General features: G+C 35.4%; 1 protein-coding gene across 8 annotated transcripts in view; it reads left to right on the top strand.

Annotated features, from left to right (window-relative positions):
• The window catches only part of C7H8orf34 (chromosome 7 C8orf34 homolog), a 542,145-nt gene that overhangs the window by 117,865 nt on the left and 403,032 nt on the right, over positions 1–21,248 (top strand). For 5 of the 8 annotated variants that reach the window (XM_054499542.2, XM_063668844.1, XM_063668843.1 and 2 more), the window contains exon 4: positions 14,492–14,620. The exons of the other annotated variants lie outside the window; for them this stretch is intronic. In XM_054499542.2, coding sequence (XP_054355517.2) covers positions 14,492–14,620 — 129 coding nt within the window. The remainder of the gene's footprint in view (positions 1–14,491; positions 14,621–21,248) is intronic. 8 annotated transcript variants of the gene reach the window in all.

Below are 21,248 nucleotides of genomic sequence, written 5' to 3' on the forward strand. Positions count from 1 at the left end.
GAAGAAATAAAAAATGAAATGAATAAAGTCTCAGTATCCCTTTTCATCATGGATCCCTACCTCTCTCTCTTTTTACTCTTGCTTTCTTCCAATGATAAGTTCAAAACCTTAGGAGATTAGTAAATTATAGAATCAGTTCTGAATTTGACCACTTCATCAATAAGGGGAGAATGCCTAAAGGTCCACTCACTGTGCAGGTCCTGTGTTCTTTGTAGGATGCTATCTAGCCACAGGGTGCTGCTGGTGGTCTGGCATCTGAATATATTCCTTTTTACTCAGGTAACCTACTCCCAACCTCTGGTTTCACTAGACTGTTACCAAGCTTTTTAAAGCAAAAATAATAATAAAATAGCATGATTTTTTAAAAAATAGCATATGTAGAATTAATATATATGACAATAATACAGCAGATTTAGGGTTATTCTTTGGAAATACTTGTTAAAACAAATTATTTCTGAAGTAGTAAAATATCTCTACATAGATTGTGATGAGTTAAAGATGCATTTTTCATCTCTAAAGCGTCACTAAGAACTAGCACAAAATGCTTAAATTAAAAATTAGTAGACACATTAGAATAGGATGTGAAAAAAGTATTTATCCTCACAAAACAAAGGCAGGAGAAAAGTAACAGAGAAACAAAGAACAGATTGGAAAAATAGAAATTGGACACCAATATTGTAAGTTGAAGTACAGATGTGCCCACAATTATAATAAATATAAATGTGCTAAACATTCCAATTAGAGCAAATATTGTCAGACTGAATAAAGAGTATAGATTTTTTTAAATACAAGAAACGTACTTAAAATATGCAGATACAAACAGTTTGAAACGCTAACAAAAAGAAGCTTATATGGCTAAAGTAATATCAAACCAAATAAAAATTTAAGATAAAGGATATTACCAGAGATAAAGAGACCATATCATAATCATAAAAGGTTATTTAATTAAGAAGACATCATAATACTAAAGGGTTATGCACCCAATAACAAAAGTTCTCAATACATGATGCAAAAATTTATAGAACTAAAGGAAGGTATAAACAGAATAAATTGACTGAAAAAATTTAGTAAGAATATAGACAATTTGAACAAGACTATCAACTGCATTGACTTAATTAATATTTATAAACACTATGCTCAACAAAGTCACATGGAAAAACAAACAAACAAACAAACACAACTTTGATCCTTACCTTAAATCATACCTGAAGAGAGGCAAAAACTTTTTAGAGATGTTCCAGTTACTATGGTTTATAACAAATCACGCCAAGACTTTTTTTTACATAAAATTAACATAAGATTAACCATCCTAAAATGTACAATTCAGTGGCATTCAGTACATTCACAATATTATGCTACCTAGCCCCTATCTAGTTTGAAAACATTTTCATCATCCCAAAAGGAAATCATGTACCCAGTAAGTAGTGACTCAACATTCCCACCTCCTACCAGCCCCTGGCAACCTGCTTTTTGTCTCTATGGATGTATCTATTCTGGGTACTGGCATAACTTGGAGATATTGTGGGTTCAGTTCCAGGCCACTGCAATAAAGTGAATATTACAATGTCAGTTGCACAATTTTTTTGTTTCCCAGCACATAAAAAAGTTATATTTATACTCTACTGTAGTCTATTTAGTGTGCAACAACATTATGTATAAGAAAACAATGTACATATTTTAAATAAAATACTTTATTGCCAAAGATTCTAACAATCATCTGAGCTTTCAATGAGTCATAATCATTTTGCTGGTGAAGAACCTTGCCTTGACGTTGATGGCTGTGGATAGATCAGGGTGGTGGCTACTGAAGGTTGAGGTGTCTGTGGCAATTTCCTAAAATGAGACAACAATGAAGTTTGCCAATGGACTCATGGAGCCAATAGACTTCTTTTCATGAAAAAGTTATTCATAATATGTGATGCTATTTGGTAGCATTGTACACAGAGTAGAACTTCTTTCAAAATTGGAGTCAATCCTCTTAAACCCTGTCACTGCTTTATCAACTAAGTTGATGCAATATTTTAAGTTGATGCAATATTTTAAGTTGATGCAGTATTTTAAGTCACTGCTTTATCAACTAAGCTGATGTAACATTTTAACAATGTTCACAACATCTTCACCTAGAGTAGATTCTGTTTCAAGAAACCACTTTTTTCCACTCATCCATAAGAAGCAACTCCTCATCCATTCAAGTTCTATCATGAGATTGTGGCAATTCAGTCACATCTTCAGATGCCACTTCTATTTCTAGTTCTCTTGCTATTTCCACCATATATTCAGTTACTTCCTTCACTGAAGTCTTGGACATTTCAAAGTCATCCATGAGGGTTGAAATTAACTTCTTCCAAACTCCTGTTAATATAAATATTTTGATTCCTCCCATGAATCACAAATGTTCTTAATGGCATCTAGAATGGTAAATCTTTTTAATGGAGTTTTTCAAGTTATTTGCCCCCAGATCCGTCAGAGGAATTACTATCTATGACAGATATACCCGTATAAAATGTATTTCTTAAGTAATAAGACTTGAAAGTCCAGATAACTTCTTGATTCATGGACTGCAGAATAGATATTGTGTTAACAGACACAAAAATATTAATCTCCTTGTACATTGCCATCAGTACTTTGGAGTGACTGGGTGCATTTTCAATGAGCAGTAACATTTCGAAAGGAAGATTTTCTTCTTAGCAGTAGGTCTCAAGAGCGGGCTTACAATGATCAGTAAACCATGCTGGAAACAGATGTGCTGTCATCCAGGCCTTGTTGTTTTATTTATAGAGCACAGACAGAGTAGATATAGCATAATTCTTAAGGTCCCCAGGATTTTTGGAATGGTGAATAAGCATTGACTTCAACTTAAAATCACCAGCTGCATTAGCCCCTGATAAGAGAGTCAGCCTATCCTTTGAAGCTTGAAGCCAGGCATTGACTTCTTCTCTCTAGCTATGAAAGTCCTAAATGGCATCTTGTTCCAGCATGAGACTGTTTTGTCTACATTGACAATCTGTTTTTTAGTGTAGCCACCTTCATCAACTATCTTAGCTAGTTAAGATCTTCTGGATTGGTGTGGCTTTTCCGTCAGCACTTGCTACTTCATCTTACACGTTTGTGTTTTGGAGATGGCTTATTTCCTTAAACCTCATGAACCAACATCTGCTAGCTTTCAAATTTTCTTCTGCAGCTTCCTCAGCTTTCATGGAATTGAGGAGAGTTAGGACCTTGCTTTGGATTAGACCTTGGCTTAATGGAATGTTGTGGCTGATTTGATCTTCTATCCAGACCACTCAGACTTTCTCCATATCAGCAATAAGCTTCTTTCACTTTCTGATCATTCGTGTGTTTACTGGAATAGCACTTCTAATTTTCTTCAAGAACTTTTCATTTGCATTCACACTTGGCTAAATGTTTGGCACCAGAGGCCCAGCTTTCAGCCTACCATGTCTTTCAACATGCCTTCCTCACTAAGCTTAATCATTTCTATCTTTTGCAGAGACCTGCAACTCTTCCTTTCACTTGAACACTTAGAGGCCATTGTACGGTTTTGGATTGGCCTAATTTCAAAATTGTTGTGTTTCAGGGAATAGGGAAGCCCAAGGTGAAGGAGAGAGGTGAGGGAATGGCTGGTCAGTGGAGTAGAGAGAACACACACATTTATTGGTTAAGTTCACCATCTTACATGGGTGTGGTTTGTGGCACCTGAAAACAATTACAATAGTAATATCAAAGATCACTGATCACTGGTCACCATCACAGATATAATAATAATGGAAAAAATTTAAAATATTGTGAGACATACCAAAATATTACACAGAGGCACAAAATGAGCACATGCTGTTGGAAAAATTAAGCTGATAGACTTGTTCAATGCAGGGTCTCCACAAATGTTTAATTTGTAAAAATACAACAAAAAAATTATCTGCAAAGCATTATAAAGTCAAGCGCAGTAAAGCAAGGTATTCCTGTATATCATACGAGTGAAATCACAATGTATGACCTTTTGTCTCTGACTTACTTTACTTGGCATGTTTTTGTGGTTTATCTACATTGTGGTGGTATGTACACTACTTCAGTCCTTTTCGTGGCTGAATAATATTCCATTGTGTGGTTAAACCACATTTTGTTTATCCATTCATCTGCTGATGGGTATTTTGTTTGCTTCTATCTTTTAGCTATCTTGAATCATATTGCCATGAGCATTCATATACAAGCATTTTTATTACCTTTTTCATTATTTGGATAATAATTGATATTATATAATATAAATAATATAATAATTTATATTACTGTGTACTTGATTTGCTGGGTTATATGATAATTCTATGTGTAACTTCGAGGAGCTGCCAACTTTTTTTCAAAGAAGCTGCACCATTTCACATGCTTACTAGCAATATACAAGGGTTCCAATTCTTCATGTATTTACCAAATCTTGTTATTTTCCTTCCTTTCCTTTCCTTTTTTAAAAAAATTTACAGCCATCCAGTTGGATGTAAAGTGGTATCTCATTGTTGTCTTGATTTGCATTTCCCTAAAGGCTAATAGTTTTGAGCATCTTTTCAAGTGTTTCTTGGCCATTTGAATATCTTCTTTGGAAAAATGTCTATTCATACACTTAGCTCATTTTTTAAGTGGGTTGTTACTCTTTATTCTTGGGTTATGAGAGTTTTTGTATTCTGGCTACTAGATCCTTATCAGAGATATGATTTATGAATATTTTTTCCATTTGGGGGATTATATTTTTACTTCATTAATAGTGTTATTTTATGTACATCAGTTTTTAATTTTGATGAAGCTCAATTGATCTATTTTCCTTTTTTTTGGCTTGTGTTTTTGGTGTCATATCTAAGAAAGTCTTGCCAAATCCAAGGTCATAATGACTTATCTCTATAATTTCTTCTAAGAGTTATAGTTTATGCTCTTACATGTGGGTAGTTGTTCCATTTTGAGTTAATTTTTGTATATAGTAGATGATGGGTGTCCAACTCCATTTTTTGCCATGTGGATAATCAGTTGTCTCAGTACCAATTTTTTGAAAATACTATTCCTTCCTCATTGAATAATCTTGTCACCCCATTGAAAATCAATTAACCATGAATATGAGGGTTTATTTTTAGACTCTCAATTCCATTCCATTAAGCTACATGTTTATCCTTTTGTGAGTACCACACACCTGTTTTGATAACTGTAGTTTTGTAATAAGTTTTGAAATTGGGAAGTATGAGTCCTCCGACTTTATTTTTCTCTTTTTCTCTCTCAGGGTTGTTTAGGCTACTCTGAGTGCCCTGAAGTTCTATATGAATTTTAGAGTCAGTTGTTTAAAATATTTCTGCATAAAGGCCATTTGGATTTTCTTAGGAAATGCGTTGAATCTGTGGATCACTTTAGAGAGTATTGGGAACATAACAAGGTTTGCAATTCATGAGCATGTAATGTCTTCATTTATTTAGATCCGCTTTAATTTCGTTAAACAATGTTTTGTAGTTTTTAGTGTACAAGACTAGCATGTCCTTGATTAAATTTATTCCAGAAGATCTTATTCCTTCAGATGCTGTCATAAATGGAATTGTTTCTAATTTTCATTTTTAGATTGTCATTGCCAGGGTGTAGAAATAAAACTGATTTTTGTGTTTTGATCTTATTTCCCAAAATTTTGCTGAACAAGTTTATTAGTTCTAACACTTTATTGTGAATTCTTTAGGACTCTCGAAAGATCAAATTATGCCATCTGAATATAGAGATAGTTTAACTTCTTCCTTTCCAATTTGGTTGCCTTTTATTATTCTTTTCTTGCCTAATTGCTCCAGCTATAAATTCCAATACAAGGTTGAACAGAAGTGATGAAAGCAGGAAGGTATCCTTTTCTCATTACTCATCTTAAGGGAAAGACTTTTGGTCTTGTATCATGGAGTGTGGTGTTAGCTGTGAGTTTTTCCAAAATGCCTTTTATCATGTTGAGAAAGTTCTCTTCTATTTCTAGTTTGTTGGATATTTTTATGATGGAAGTGTGTCACATATTTTTCCAGTGCTTTTTCTCAATCAATTGAGATAATCATGCAGTTTTTCTTATCACTCCATTAATATGATGTGTTACATTTTATAATTTTCTTAAGTAACCCTTGAATTCCTAGGATAAATACTTGGTCGTGATGTACAATCCTTTTAATATGCTGCTGGATTTAGTTGTTAGTCTTTTATTGAGGATTTTACATCTACATTCATAAAATATATTGGTCTATAATCTTCTTTTCTTGTAATGTCTTTATCTTTGGTACTGGGGCAATGGTGGCCTCTTAGAATAAATCAGAATGTGTTCCCTGTTCTTAAGTTTTTTTGGAAGAATTGATAAAACTTGGTGTTAATTCTTCTTTAAATGCTGGGTTGAATTTACCAGTGAAGCCACTTTATTCTGGCCTTGTCCTTGTTGGGAGATTTATTTATTACTGAGTCAAAGTCTTTACTTGTTATAAGTCTATTCTGATATTCTATTTCCTCTTGAGTCAGTATTGGTAGTTTACATGTTTCTAGAAATTTTCTAAGTCATCCAGTTTGTTGGCATACAATTGTTTATAGTATTCTCTTATAATACTTTTTAATTTTCTTAAAGTTTGTAGTAATGTCTCACTTTTATTTCTTTTATTTCTAATTTTAATAATTGGAGTTTTCTTTTTCAATCAATCTAGCTAAAGATTTGTTAACTTTTTCATCTTTCTAAAGAACCAACTTTTGGTTTTGCTTATTTTCTCTATTGTTTTTCTATATTCTATTTCATTGATCTCTGCTTTAACCTTTACTATTTTCATCCTTTTGGTAGTTTTGATTTATTATGCTCTTCTTTTTCTACTTCCTTAAGGTGTAAAGTTAGGTTATTGATTTGATGTCTTTCTTCTTTATTAATGGGGACATTTACTGCTATAAATTTCTATCTGAGCACTGCTTCCACTGCATACCGTAAGGTTTGGTATGTTGTTTTCATATTTTTTTGTCACAAAGTATTTTCTAATTTATCTTGTGATTTCTTCTTTGTCTCATTCATTATAAATGAGTATATTGTTTAATTTTCTCATATTTGTGAATTTCCCATTTTTCTTTTTCTTTTGACTTCTAGTTTTATTCTTTTGTTGTCAGAGAAGATACTTGGTATGATTTCAATACTTTAAAATTTTTGAGATTATTTTGTTGCCTAACATAAGATCTCTCCTAGAGAATGTTCCATGCACACTTGAGAAGAATGTGTATTCTTGTTAAGTGGAATGTTCTGTATACATCTGTTAGGTCTTATCGGTTTATAGTGTTGTTCAAGTCCTTCATGTCCTTATTGGTCTTCCTTCTATTTTCTCCATTATCGAAAGTGGGGATTTTAAAGTCCACTACTATTATTATAGGGCCCTCTAACTCCTTAAATTATGTCCATATTTCCTTCCTATATTTTAAGGCTCTGCAGCTAGGTGTTTATATGTTTATAATTATTATATCTTCTTGATGGATTATCCTTTTTATCACTATATAATGCCCTTCTTTGCCTCCTATAATGATTTTTGTCCTAAAATCTATTTTGTTTGATATTAGGGCAGCCACCCAGCTCTCTTTTCATTAATATTTGCATGGAATATCTTTTGATCATTATTCCTTTATTATTCTTTCTCTTCTGTTCTTTTAGTATTACCATTATATGTCAGCACATCATACATGTTGATCAAGTAAAAAAACTATTGACTCAATCAATAACTGAATGCTATTCGATACAAATTTACATCTATTTCTTATTGTAAATATAATGAGGTTAAAACTCTTTAGGAATAGAAGGATATTTTCTTAACTAAAATATTACCTGGAATAAATATTTATAGGATAAAACCAAAAAGTTTTATGAGTATTATTCATATGTTTTAAAGAAAAAAGGAAAAAGACATAAATATTTTAATAGTAATTAACTTCTGTGGGTAGAAAAAAACAGTTATCAATTCATTAAAAAAAAATTTCTGTCTAGCCAGGCGTGGTGGCTCATGCCTGTAATTCCGGCACTTTGGGAGGCAGAGGCAGGCGGATCATGAGGTCAGGAGATCGAGACCATCCTGGCTAACACAGTGAGACACAGTCTCTACTAAAAATACAAAAAAAAAAAAAATAGCAGGGCGTGGTTGTGGGTGCCTGTAGTGCCACCTACTCGGGAGGCTGAGGCAGGAGAATCACTTGAACCCGGGAGGCGGAACTTGCAGTGAGCCGAGACCGCGCCACTGCACTCCAGCCTGGGTGACAGAGCGGGACTCTGTCTGAAAAAAAAAAAAAATTCTGTCTAAAATTTACTTAAAATAGCTACTACATATTAATCAGAAGAACTTTCTGAAGAAAAAAGCAACTTCTTAGCCCATTCAAAAGATTGTGAGCTTGGTAGAATGTAGTATCTTCACTGCAGAGTGTTTTGTTACCTTAATCCCCATGTATATAGAACAGTGACAAACACATAATTTATGCTGTGTGAATGAGTGCATAAATGATTGAATGAATAAATGAATAAATGAGGATAATGTAAAGATGGATTTTTACTAAAATGCATTCTAGCCTTTATGTAATATTAGTTTAGAAATTGTGCATTTTCAAATGCACTTATACAAACCAAAAAATAGCACTTATACAATTCAAACTGGCATAGGGACAAAGATCTGCAAGATAACATTATATTATCAATCTTCAATAGTTATGTGTCATAGATAAGATAAGTAGGTTTTGATGAAGGTTTCGCCTTGTAATGTTTTGGCATTTTCAAATAACCAGAAAATAGCACTTATACAATGCAAGCTGGCATAGGAACAACGATCTGCAAGGTAGCGTTATAGTATCAATCTTCAATAGTTATGTGTCATAGATAAGACAAGTATGATTCGGTGAAGGTTTTGCCTTGTAATATTAACTATTTCCACTGGTTACCTATTGTATGGAATGGTTGCAGATCATGAGCAGAATTTTGGCAGAAATGACAAGCAAGACATTTTCTATCAATATTCTGTGCATGATAGTGAATGCTGATCCTTTATAACCATTTCAAATTTATAATCCAGACGAGAAAATTGAGGTAAATATGTTGGTTTAGGTTAAAACCAAAAATTGATATCAACTCTCAGTTGTTTTGTTTATGCTTCTGCATTTAAGGGAGGCTTTCTTAGGATATTTCTTTAAATGATGCATTTAGCACAGAATATACAAAGACAAATAGCTGCATATTTATAGGCTGTCATTATAATTTTAGGGAAAAAAGAGAGTATATATGTACATATATGTATAGAAAGTACAAACTACATAAATATAAAAAAGTAAAGACAGAAGAACAATAGCTGAAAAATCATGATATGGAAATACAAAAGGCAGGAGACATGAAGTAATTACCTCATTATAATCAGTTTTCAGTATAATTGTAGTACTTGGGATATTTCCTGGCATATTTAAAATGAAAGTAGAGTACTTGGGGAGGACTTTCAGATAAGAACATTAGCATTTATTAAATTTTAGAAAACAGGGTTGAAAGTTATTTTGGTTCAAAAGAAATATATAGACAGTATCTCAAATGTTATGTGGAGGAAACAGTAAATTTATTTTAAACTTATAAAAATGATTGATGGAGGTCATATTGAATTAGAATTTGATGACTATAATAAAGAATTGTTCAAAAATTAGCACTCCTTAATATACAATAGGCTGCTTTGTAGCATAGTGTCCTCAGGGAAGACTGAGGAAAAGCCATTTGCAAGGTGCTGTGGGTGGCCTCCTGCACTAGAGTGAACTCTGCGTCAGCGACCCCAAAGACTTTCTAATCTCAGATTCTGTCATCTTCTATAGGTTTTATTAGGTAGTTGACACTGTTCTTCTGTTTTTCATTTTCCCTGTGGATATTTTTTAAAACATTTTTAAATGTTAACCCTTTACTTTTTAGTGTAGTATGACTTAAGGTTTTCAATCTATCAGAAAATTTTAGATACTCATCCAAAGGCGGTATACCGGACAAATGACTTCCCAAATTTCTTTCCATTACTTATCAAAACAGCTTTTGAAATCACCCAGCATGGCTGATTAGATCCTGATTATACCATGGCTTTGGTTGTCCTACTTTGATTCCTATGATAAGTTATGCAAGATTTATTATATGTATCAAATTGTCACAAGCTACAAAAATATCAAAAGAAATTGGTCTCAGTTCCTCTCAAAAGTCGCCAAGGAAATGTTCTTGGGTATGGTATTAATTAGTTCTCTATTGTGCAGCATATAATTTTCCCAAAACTCAGTGGCTGAAAACAGCAACAGTTTGTCGTTTCTCATGATTCTGTACGTAGACTGGCCAGTTCTTCTGCTGGCCTCACCTGACGTGCCCATGTGGTGCATTCAGTGTAGGTCTGCAGGGCTGGGCTCAGCTGGGATGATGGGAACCTGGGCTGTGTCTGGTAGATATCCAGGGATATTGACTACAATTTTTTAAAAAAACCTGAGTTCTTATTTTGTAAATTAAAAAGAAAATATAAAGAGAGACCTTGATAACTTATAATGATTAGCAGAAAATCAGATAATGTAGTGATACAGATTGCAGATTAAAGAAATTATTCAAAGAGAGTTAACAAAATTGCCAAAGTTTTGAAGAATCTGATACAAATATTGTTTTTTCCACTCCCTCATCTGAACTTCTCTCTCTCTTAAACCTGGGTTCCTCCGTAGGCTTCCCCTGGGGAATGGTCTGTGTGGTAGCAGTCTTGGGCCTCGAAGTGTTTTCTGGATTGATCATGGTTACTGTGTCTACTCTCTGCTGGTAGCACGCTGGCGTGTTAATAATTTTAGCTGATATACCTGTCCCAGGATCCCTTAAACCAAGAAGCTCAGATAAGGCAGCTGCATTCATTTTTTATTTTTAATTTCTAGATTTATTTAAATTACAGAAGTAACATTTATTTATTTTGACAATGTAAAATATACAGACCTGTAGAAAGAGAAATAGTCTCCTTCACTTGTCTCCCCTCAAATTCTACTCCCCTAGAAATAGTTTGTGTCTTTGTATATTCTTTCCTTTGTACACATTAGCAGATATGATATGGATGGGTTGGTTTGCTGTATAAAAGTGACCTTAAACTGTACCTATTCTTAGGCAATGTGTTTTTATTATTTTTAAATGCATTGTCTGGCTATTATTAAAAAGAAAAATAATAGATGTTAGGAAGGATGCAGATAACAGAGAACTCAGGGAACTCTTGTTTTTTTTTTTTGTTTTTTTTTTTCTTTTGAGACAGAGTCTCACTCTGTCACCCAGGCTGGAGTGCAGTGGCGCAGTCTCAGTTCACTGCAACCTCTGCCTCCCGGGTTCAAGTGATTCTCCTGCCTCAGCCTCCCGAGTAGCTGGGACTACAGGCGCCCGCCACCACGTCCAGCTAATTTTTGTATTTTTTTTAGTAGAGACGGGGTTTCTCCATGTTGGCCAGGCTGGTCTCGAACTCCTGACCTCGTGATCCACCCTCCTCGGCCTCCCAAACTGTTGAGATTACAGGTGTGAGCCACCGTGCCCGGCTGAAAAGGGAACTCTTATACACTGTTAGTAGGAAGGTAAACTAGTACAGCAACTACGGAGAACAGTATGGAGATTTCTCAAAAAACTTAAAATAGAACCACTATTCAATCCAGCAATCCCACTACTGAGTATCTATCCAAAGAAAAGCAAACAATATATCCAAAAGATACCTGCATTCACATATCTATTGCAGCACTATTCACAATACAAAAGATATGGAATCAACCTAAGTGTCCATCAGCAGATAAATGGGTAAAGAAAATTTGGTACGTATACACAATAAAATACTGTTTGGTCATAAAAAAAAAAAGAATGAAATCATGTCATTCTCAGCAACATGGTGAAACTGGAGGTTATCTTAAGTGAAATAAGCCAGGCACAAAAAGACTAATATTGCATGCCCTCACTTATATGTGGGAGCCAATAGAGCTGATCACATGGAGGTAAGGGATTGAAAGATAGATAACAGAGACTGGGAACGGTGATTGGGGTGTGGGGGAAAATGAGAGAAGTGGGCTAAAAGGTAGTATAAGCATACAGTAAGATAGAAGGAATAAATTCAATGTTTGATAGAAGAGTAGGGTGACTATAGTTAACACAAGTGTACTGTACTCAGTCGATGCACACCCTAAGTGTTGGTTAAATATGTACTCTATGTTGATATTATTATAATTAATTAATTAACGTTGTTCACAATTAAGCCATGCAGTGACTTGATCACTACGTGTTATATACATGTAACAAAATTTCATGTATACTTTATATATTTGTACAAATAAAAATAAAAATAAAATGCACTGTGGAAACATCTTTATGGTAATATACTTAGATTTAACTTGCCCTTTTAAATAATTGTATACAATGTGAATGTGAGATAATTTATTCAGCAATTCCTTTGTTGAAGGACATTTAGATTACTAACAGGGTTTTGCGGCCATGAAATATTTGCTAAAATAAGCAAAGTCTTGCACTTTCTGTGAAAATAAACAACCTTGTACATATATATATATATATAGATGCTTTCATTTCTTTATGATGAATTTACCAGACATAAGATTGCTGAGTCACAGGGTCGGTGCATTTTTCATCATAATAGATATTGCCAGATTACTTTTTAAAAAGGTGACAGAATGATATATTTTGTTAGTTGGAGACTATTTCCTATGTCCTTACCATATAAATATTTTTAAATTTATTTTATTTTTATCAAAACATAATGGTACATGGTTTAAAAAAGTTTAAGTAGTACTATGAGATAGTGGTGTCCTTTTTTTCTACCCAACTCGGCTCCTAACCTGCAATCACTTTCACCTCTTTTAGATGTTGCTTCTGGTTCCTAAATCTACACAATCAAACATAAGGTTCTCTTCCTTTTTAAATCTGAGGCATTATCTCTTGACATCCTTCATACTTTGTGCTCCAAACTCTAACCCCCATCTCATCCTGGCTGTATAGTAATGCGGTTATTTCAAATGTTGATTAAATATGTACTCTACATTGGTATTACTATGACTAATTAATTAATATTGTTCACGGTTGAGCCATACGATGTCCAACTATTCTAGAATTGACAGTTCTCTTGCTTGCTTTTCTGTTTGCTTTGTTTACTATGTACCCATCACTAATGCTTTGCCAAACTGTGCCCAAAGAATTAAACCTTCTCAATATGATCAGAGACAAGTAAACTTAACTTCTATTTTATAGTTATCCTTTATTTTAAAAATTTTTAGAGACTTCTCTTCTGTAGCTCTCTGTCCTCTTGCTCCCTGCTTGACTCATTGATTTCTAGACTTTTTCTCAACTGCCTTTTGAGAGTGTCTTTCACTATCTTCCTGAGAATTCCTTGTTCCTTTTCCGTATTGGGAGAGTGGGAGGTCACCTGTTTCCTGAAATCCAAGTCTTGCCATTTTTTGATTTACTTGGTCATTTTGGTAGAGCACCTCCAGTAGGAGCTTTCTGAAAAACAATGCTTTTGCAAGATAAATTTTTCAGTCCTTCAAAGCATCCTAATTGGTTCCCTAGTTGGGTATACAGTTCTAAGAAGTACTCTATAGTTGGAATTTAGAAGGAATTGCTTCTTGTCTTCTTAGGCCAAGTGTTGCCTTTGAGAAGTCTGGTGTCAATTTGATTTGCTATTTTTGCCCCTGAAAAGTTTTACAATGTTTTCTTTATTGCCACTATTAAAACATTTAAAAAAAATATGCCTTGACTTGTGCTGGACATTTAATGGGCCCTTTAAATCTGAAAAGCAATTAAGTTCTTATATTATTATTACTTTGAAATTGTTCTCCTGGATTGAAGCTTTAATATTTAAATAGTGTGACATGTTGATTTTCTTGGCATTCCTCTGTTCAGAGACTTAGGTTTCAGTTTTCTTTGCCTTGCAAAATCCAGTTACCACTCATCCATCTATTTTGCATCTTCTCTCAAAATATATTGCTATTTCTTGCCTAATAATGTCTTCTATGCTTGTTCAACTAATTCTTTGAGGAAAAAAATCCCTTCACTGTAATGTCATTTTAGTGGGAATTTGAGGAGGACATGAAGATAAATACATATATTTAGCCTTCTATGAATGTCCTAAAAATATTTACTCAATAATTAACAGTTGCTGTTGAGGGAGTTAGTGCTTTTTTTAGGCTAATGACATAATACAAAATACACTTCGCCTTTGTGTTTATCCCTGTGTTATAGAAATGATTAGTTTTAAGTTAATACCTGAATTTTCTTTTTTCTATAAACTCCACCACACTTCCCTTTACTTTTTCAGTTAAAATATTTTCTTTAAGCCTGGCTTCATATCTTCCCCTCTTTTTTCTCACAAGAAAACCATCTTCAAGATAAACACTTTTTATTCTGTACATTGATCTTGGTACAATCTTTCACGTGATGATGAATAGTCAGTTTGTGTCATTATGTAGCATGCTTATGAAATTACCATTTTTTTAAACATAGTGCCAAGGTCAGTAGAGCATCCAAAGTGGAACTGGAGGACTAAACCACAAAGCCGTGATTTTGATGAATTGAATCACATCCTTCAAGAGAGCAAGAAGCTGGGGAAAGCCCTTGAGAATCTCTCTCGAAGTAAGTTCATTTACTTGATTATAATTGAAACTCCTAACCAATATTAAAGCCGAAGCATTCATTACTTGTGCCAATAACCCATTTCTAACATCCTCATTCTAATTCTGCAAGAGGCTGAGTAGTTCTAAGGGCATGAGATTGGAAAGGAACTTGATTTTGCATATTATACAGATTCTTGGGTAGACTGATCACATGGAGTAGAAAGAGCTGTAGAACCCCTCATAGCTGTTTGGCTCCAACATTTCTACACGGTTTCTGTTATCCAGTTTAAATGTGCACCTAATAGTAGCTTCTTCATTCTTTTCTTTGGAAACATACTGTTTTGCATCTTTCTAATTAATAAACATACCCATTGCCTCTGTGAGTTTTTGATGTCTCTAAACTTCTTAAGGATGGTAACTGGACCAAATTCTTCTTAGAATCTTTTCAGAGCCTAGCACAATGCCTAGTGATTTTTTTTTTTTTTAATGAAAGCAACATCTCTGTAATCTCAGGGCCTAGGTTATGGTTTTTCTCTGCCATCTATGACATAAATCATAATAAATCAGTTAAATCATTTACCCTCCGTGTGCCTTGGTTCGCTCATCTCCAAAGCAGAAAGACATGATTATGCCTCCTTCTTCTGCTAGGTGTGAAGGTTTAAAAATGATACATTTCAAGTAAAACCTTTTAAATAACTGTTATTGTTGTAAGAGTAGGCAATTAAATGATTATTTTGATTTAATAAATTCATTTATATATGCAGCCATACATATACACTACATGGTTTTAGTAGTGAGTTAAAAGTATTCCTACATTTCTTTGGTTCCCTTAAGTTTTTCTCAATTTTTAAAATTAGACTCCTTTAGAAGCACATTAATGCCATGGCCTCACCAAAATTTTCTTCTATTGCCATGGAATACTACAGATTTTTCAGTGGAAAGTAGTTAGAACACTAGCAAATTCTAGTGGATTGTATTTTAGGATCTCTATTTTTATTTAAGATTGCAGAATTTTACTAATTTCATGATTTTTATCAAAGGCAAACATTGCCTTGGTATATTTTGAAAGAAGTTTATATATATATATATGCTTATATACGTAATTATAATTATACATATTTACATTTGGTATTTTGTGTGTGTGTGTGTGTGTGTGTGTGTGTACAGCTTTAGTTTTTTCACACCTCTTCTTTAGACCCTTCTATATTTTTGTGCAGTGGACCCCTTTCAGAAATTAAGCTGCCTTATCACAGGATCTTATGCTTTGCCATTAGTAAAAACCCTCTGAATGGGATTCAAGAAATCTTCACGTTTGGTTAAATTTCCTTCTGTAGAAAATAAGAGTAAAGTGAGTTTTTGGCTTATGATTATATTATGTTTATGAAAAGAGCCTGATCCTCTTCATATGGCAAAGGCACATATTCATATTTATGCATCTTATCATTTGGGGCAGAGCTTCAGGGCTCTTTATAGTCTCTCAATTTACCTAATAACATGAACTAAAAGAAGGATGATTGAAGAATGTGCCTGATCATTGTAAAGACTTTCAAATACACGGTCAATCAACTTTTGTCCTTTAAAATGTGACACCTGCCTTTCACTTGTTATACTGTTGTTAATTTGTAAAATGGTATTTGCTCTGTTCCCCCAAATTTGTAATATAGGGATTTGACTGCATTTCAATTATGTAGTTGCCCACTTTTGTAGCAGAAGTGTCAGAGTTCAAGCTGTGGACACAGAAAACCTGGCTGTGGCCTTCCAGGTTGTCTTACCCCGTTTGGGCTGCTATAGCAAAATACTGTAGCCTGAGTGACTTATTAACAACAGAAATTTGTTTCTTATAATTCTGGAGGGTGGATGGTCTAAAATCCAGGTGCTGACACCTTTGGTATCTGATGAGGACCTGTTTCTTGGTTCCACAGATTGTATATCCTAGCTGTGTCCTCACATGGTGGAAGGGGCAAGGGAGCGCTCAGAGGCCTCTTTTATAAGGGCAGTAATCCCAATCATGAGAAAGGAGTCCACATGTCCTAATCACCTCCCAGGCTCCACCTCCTAACACCATCACATTGCGGATTAGAGTTTAGCTTATGAGTTTTGGGAGGACACCAACATTCAGATCATAACACAGGTGGAGCCTCACAACTGAGTCCAATGATCAGAAGCTAGTGGGGGCCATGTTTAATACTTGCAGGCCAGCCTGGTAAAACAATAAAGACAGTCCTTGGTCATCAGAGTAGAAGAGATGCAGGTATAGGAAATTACTCTTGGGATAAAATAAGGGCCAGAAAAGCTATCAGGTGACTCCATAGTGAGGCCAGAATGAAGTGTCATAGTCAACTCCTATAGATATAGTAGAAGGTTGCTTTTGGCTTCACTTAATGGTTTTAAGGGACTCTACCATTTTAGGGTATTCTGGTGGGATTTATGTGAGTTAAGAGGATGGTTGGTTACATAGGGAAGAGTTGTTCTTTTCTTTGACTATTTTTCTGAGCAAAATTATACTTTCTTGGAATGACTTGAGTTTCTATGATTTTCTGTATCTAAGCTTTATTATTGAATTATCTTAGGCACAACATGTTTACTACCAAGTTATCAACATGCCTGCCCTGGTCAGTATACATGAATACAAATGCAGCTTTACTGTTTGCTGATGATTGTTTATCAGTCTAGTTGCCCAGAGTTTAGCTATGTAATGGCATTCCTACGTCCTCCAACTTGAACCAGGATGTAATTCATTTTTATTTGACTCATAATAGTTTCAACTTGTTAACTCTTTTTCTATGATAGCAACTTTATTACCCATTGTTTTAATTACTAGGAAGACATAGGGGATGGGATTTTCCTCCAGGTACCTTCGTAAGGAATATTCCATGTTTTGATATTGTGGACCTTTCTTTCCAGTGGCATAATCATTGATGCAAAAGGCTGAAAGTTTTTAGTGATCTAATTTTAATGTAGTCACTGACGAGAATTCACTTTATCTTAGTTGTACGGTCTGAAAAAATCCTACATATTTTAGAAGTATTATTTTTTTAGTTGAGATTGACAGCAAATAATCATTTATATCTCTCAAAATGATAGTTATTTCAGCTCATCTACTGCCAGCTTTTAGAGACTTAAATGAACACACATATACATGCACACACACACACACACACACACACACACACACGACTCAAATAATACCAGGAAAGACTAGATAGTCTCTTCAGTTTGCAAACATGATTTCTGTTTCAGTAACAACTGTACCATGCTCTTTTTCTGGCTTTTTTTCAAACCTTTCAGTGTAACATTTTATCTTAAAGTCAGTCATAAACGGTGGCAATCTGCATGATATTGGTCTCTTGGAAAGGCAGATGTGTTAAAATGACTCCAACAGCAGCTTGTATTGCCACATAGTCATGACGAAGTAGGCATAGTGGGTTTTTGGTGCCTTGATCCCTCACTTTGTAGCATTTCTGTACTTTCCTCAAACATTACTTTTTTCTTCCCAGGAGCCTGGGCTTTTACCCATTCCTTCAAGTGTTTGCCCTCATCTCAATAGTCATTTACTGCTTCTTCTTTGAGGCCATGATGGAGTAGCTGTCTGATTCTTTACCTTCCTTTAAAGGGCACGCCTGATTAGGTCAGAGCCATACAGAGTAATCCCCATTCTGATTTACTCCAAGTCTCCTGGTTAGTATTCTATTTGAGGGTGTGATAACCCTTCATGCTCAGGAGGTCCACTCACACTCAAAGAGGAAAAGATGCCACAAAAGTGAATCCTGAGGGCTATCTTAGAATTCTGCCTGACATAGATATTATTATTGCTATTACTATTTATTCACCTATAGCATGCTCCAGCTAAGCATTTTCCAGTAGAAATGTAATGTTTGCCAGGTATGCGTTTTGTATTTTCAAACAGGCACATTTAAAAAAGGCAAAAAGAAACATGTGAAAACAATTGGAATAAAATGTTGTATTTAACCCAATATATCCAATTATTATATTTCATTGTATTCCATATACAAAATTTTTGAGATATTTTATGTTCTTTTTTTCTCATTCTAAGTCTTCAAACTCTAGTGTAAATTTTAATTCATGGCACCTCTCGTTTTGGAACTAGCCACATTTCAACTGGTCAGTAGCCACAGGACAAGTGGCTACCACACTGGATATCACTGCTCTAACTAATGTTAACAAAAAACCCCACAAAATCTCTTCTCTTGAGATTAACTCCAGACATCACTGGTTTTCCTTCTTCCTCCTTCATACAATGTTTGAAAGAGTAGTTATGAAGCGGCATTGTTGTCTGGGGTAAATACCTGAGGTTCATTATCTCACACCAAGGGCACTGAGGGCACAGACACAACAAGAAGTCGGTTTAGGAGTGGAGGTTTAACAGGCAAAAGAAAGAAAAGGGAGAACAGTTCTCTCTCTTGTGAGAGAGAGGGATGCCCAAATGGGACTTCTGGCCCACTGCAGAGTGCATCGGATTTTATAGACAGGCTTGAGGAGGTGGTATCTGATTTTCATAGGGCCTAAAGACTGGTTGGACCAGGTGTGATGTTTACATAACATGCCAGGAAGCTGGCTGCCCCACCCTAATCTTATTATGCAAATAGACTTTCCACTTGGCTGGCGCCATGTTGTCTGCTCCCTACCGCACATGTGGTTGGAAAGGAAAAGGGAAGAGAGAGCCACCATTTTGAACATCCCTAGTCCCAGATAGCCTTTTCCTATTGGCACAACTGCCAGCATTCACCCATGCAAGCTTCCAGCTTGCTTGTCTATGTCTGCAACTCGATTTTACAGTCTGCTCTTTTGCTAGAAAAGAAAATGATTTTGGGGCCGCTTTTCATTAAAAGGAAAACCTTACTGAGGGCTTCCTTACCCTCACTACCTGCCTAAATTATTTCTTTTTAACTCGTTTATCAGTTAGTGCTCACTGTCTCTACTTGCTCATCTTCCTTCTACTCCTCAAAGCAATTATATAATCGCACCTATACTTCTGAAACTTATCTCACACTGGTCACCAAGTGATTTCCAAATTGCCAAATGGAATGAGCAGTTTTCCAGTCTTCATGTTACAAAATTTCTCTGGTAGTTGTAACCCCGTTGATTATGCTGTCATTCTTCTGACTCCCTGTTCACCTCCTTTCTGGGTGCTGGCCCTCCATCCTCTTTGGATGCCCTTTGCATCACTTCCTGTAGGCCTCATTCAGGAGTTTATCTTTCTTCCTTGCCACACTAAATGCTGTTCCTATGGTTCGTGATTCATCCTTTGCCTTTGTTCTTTCAAGTGCTCTCTCCGTTCAGCCTCATTCACCCTCCTCATTTATCACCCCTACACAGCTAACTCAAATGAGTGTATTTCCATCCACACCTTTTATGTGTTTTTACAACATGCCAAAAGCGTATCTCCACTTGGCTATCCCAATGGCATGTTAAACTCAATGTATCTAAGTGGACCACACCTCCCTCTTCAAATGTGACCTTTCGGCTGCATGCTGTGTGTTAGGTGGTGGTACCATAACTTGCCTATTCTTCCAAACTGGAACCCTTCTAGAGTCCTCTTTCTTCCTTACTGTTCATAACTGATTAGTTATCAAATCTTGCTAATTTTTCCTCTAAGGTATGTTTTGAGTCTGGTTTATATCTCCACTCCTATCAATATCTTCTAGTTCACCCTCTCAACATCTCTGACCAGATTATTGGTTTATCCATTTAAGGTATTTCATTCCTGCCCTGTGTCAGAAAAAAAAAAAAAAAAAAAAAAGGACAGCCTCTGCCCTTATTGAGCTTATGGCTGGCTAGACTGTCATAAATTTATGTTTAGGAGAGTTTCATGGCCAAAATCTCTGTGGCTTGATACAATGTAAATATTTACTCACTCAGAGAATAGTTTCACGTGATGTTCTGGGAATGCAGACTCCTTCCATCCTGTCATTCTACCATGTTCAACACATGACTTTTCAGTTTGCTGCAGAAGCAGAAAGAGCCTGTGGAAGATCATGGGGCAGGTTTCTAATGCAAATCATGGAAGTGACATACATTATCTTCCTACATTCTACAGCTAACTACAAGGGAGCTGGATAAAGTAGGCTAGCTTGGTGCCCAGGAGAAGCAAGGAACACACACTATTGATTTGCTTCTCCATTCTGCCAATCGGCCTTCACTATAAGTGTAGTGGCTCTAAAGTGAAAGCCTGACATTCACTTGTTTCGGGTATTCAGTGCCTCCATAGAACTTCAGAGAAAGTGCTCCAGGATCTGGCCCTTTATTGGGTCTCCAGTACCATTGCTTATGACTTTCTTTATGCACCACAATCCCTCGAGGTTCCTCCTTTCCATGCTTTTACTTATGTTGTCCCCATGCCCTGAAGTCTCACCGTCAGCTCCTTCCACTGCTTCCCTCTTCAGCAAGCCACATTTACTTTTCTCTTCAGCTTCAGCTCAAATACCACCTCTTCCAAGATTATTTCTCTGTTGCTGTCCTCTTCTGGGGTGGATTTGCATCCCCTCTCTTTGTGCTTCTATACTTTTCTCTGAACACACTTACCTGCTATGATCTGTTTTTATTTATCTCCTTTGGACCTTGAGTTTCCTGAGGGCAGAGCCACTTTGCTCTTGCACTCCCTAGGACTTGGCACAAAGATTAGCACA

Source organism: Pongo pygmaeus, chromosome 7, assembly GCF_028885625.2.
Source record: "Pongo pygmaeus isolate AG05252 chromosome 7, NHGRI_mPonPyg2-v2.0_pri, whole genome shotgun sequence".
In the NCBI taxonomy this organism is placed as follows: domain Eukaryota; kingdom Metazoa; phylum Chordata; class Mammalia; order Primates; family Hominidae; genus Pongo; species Pongo pygmaeus.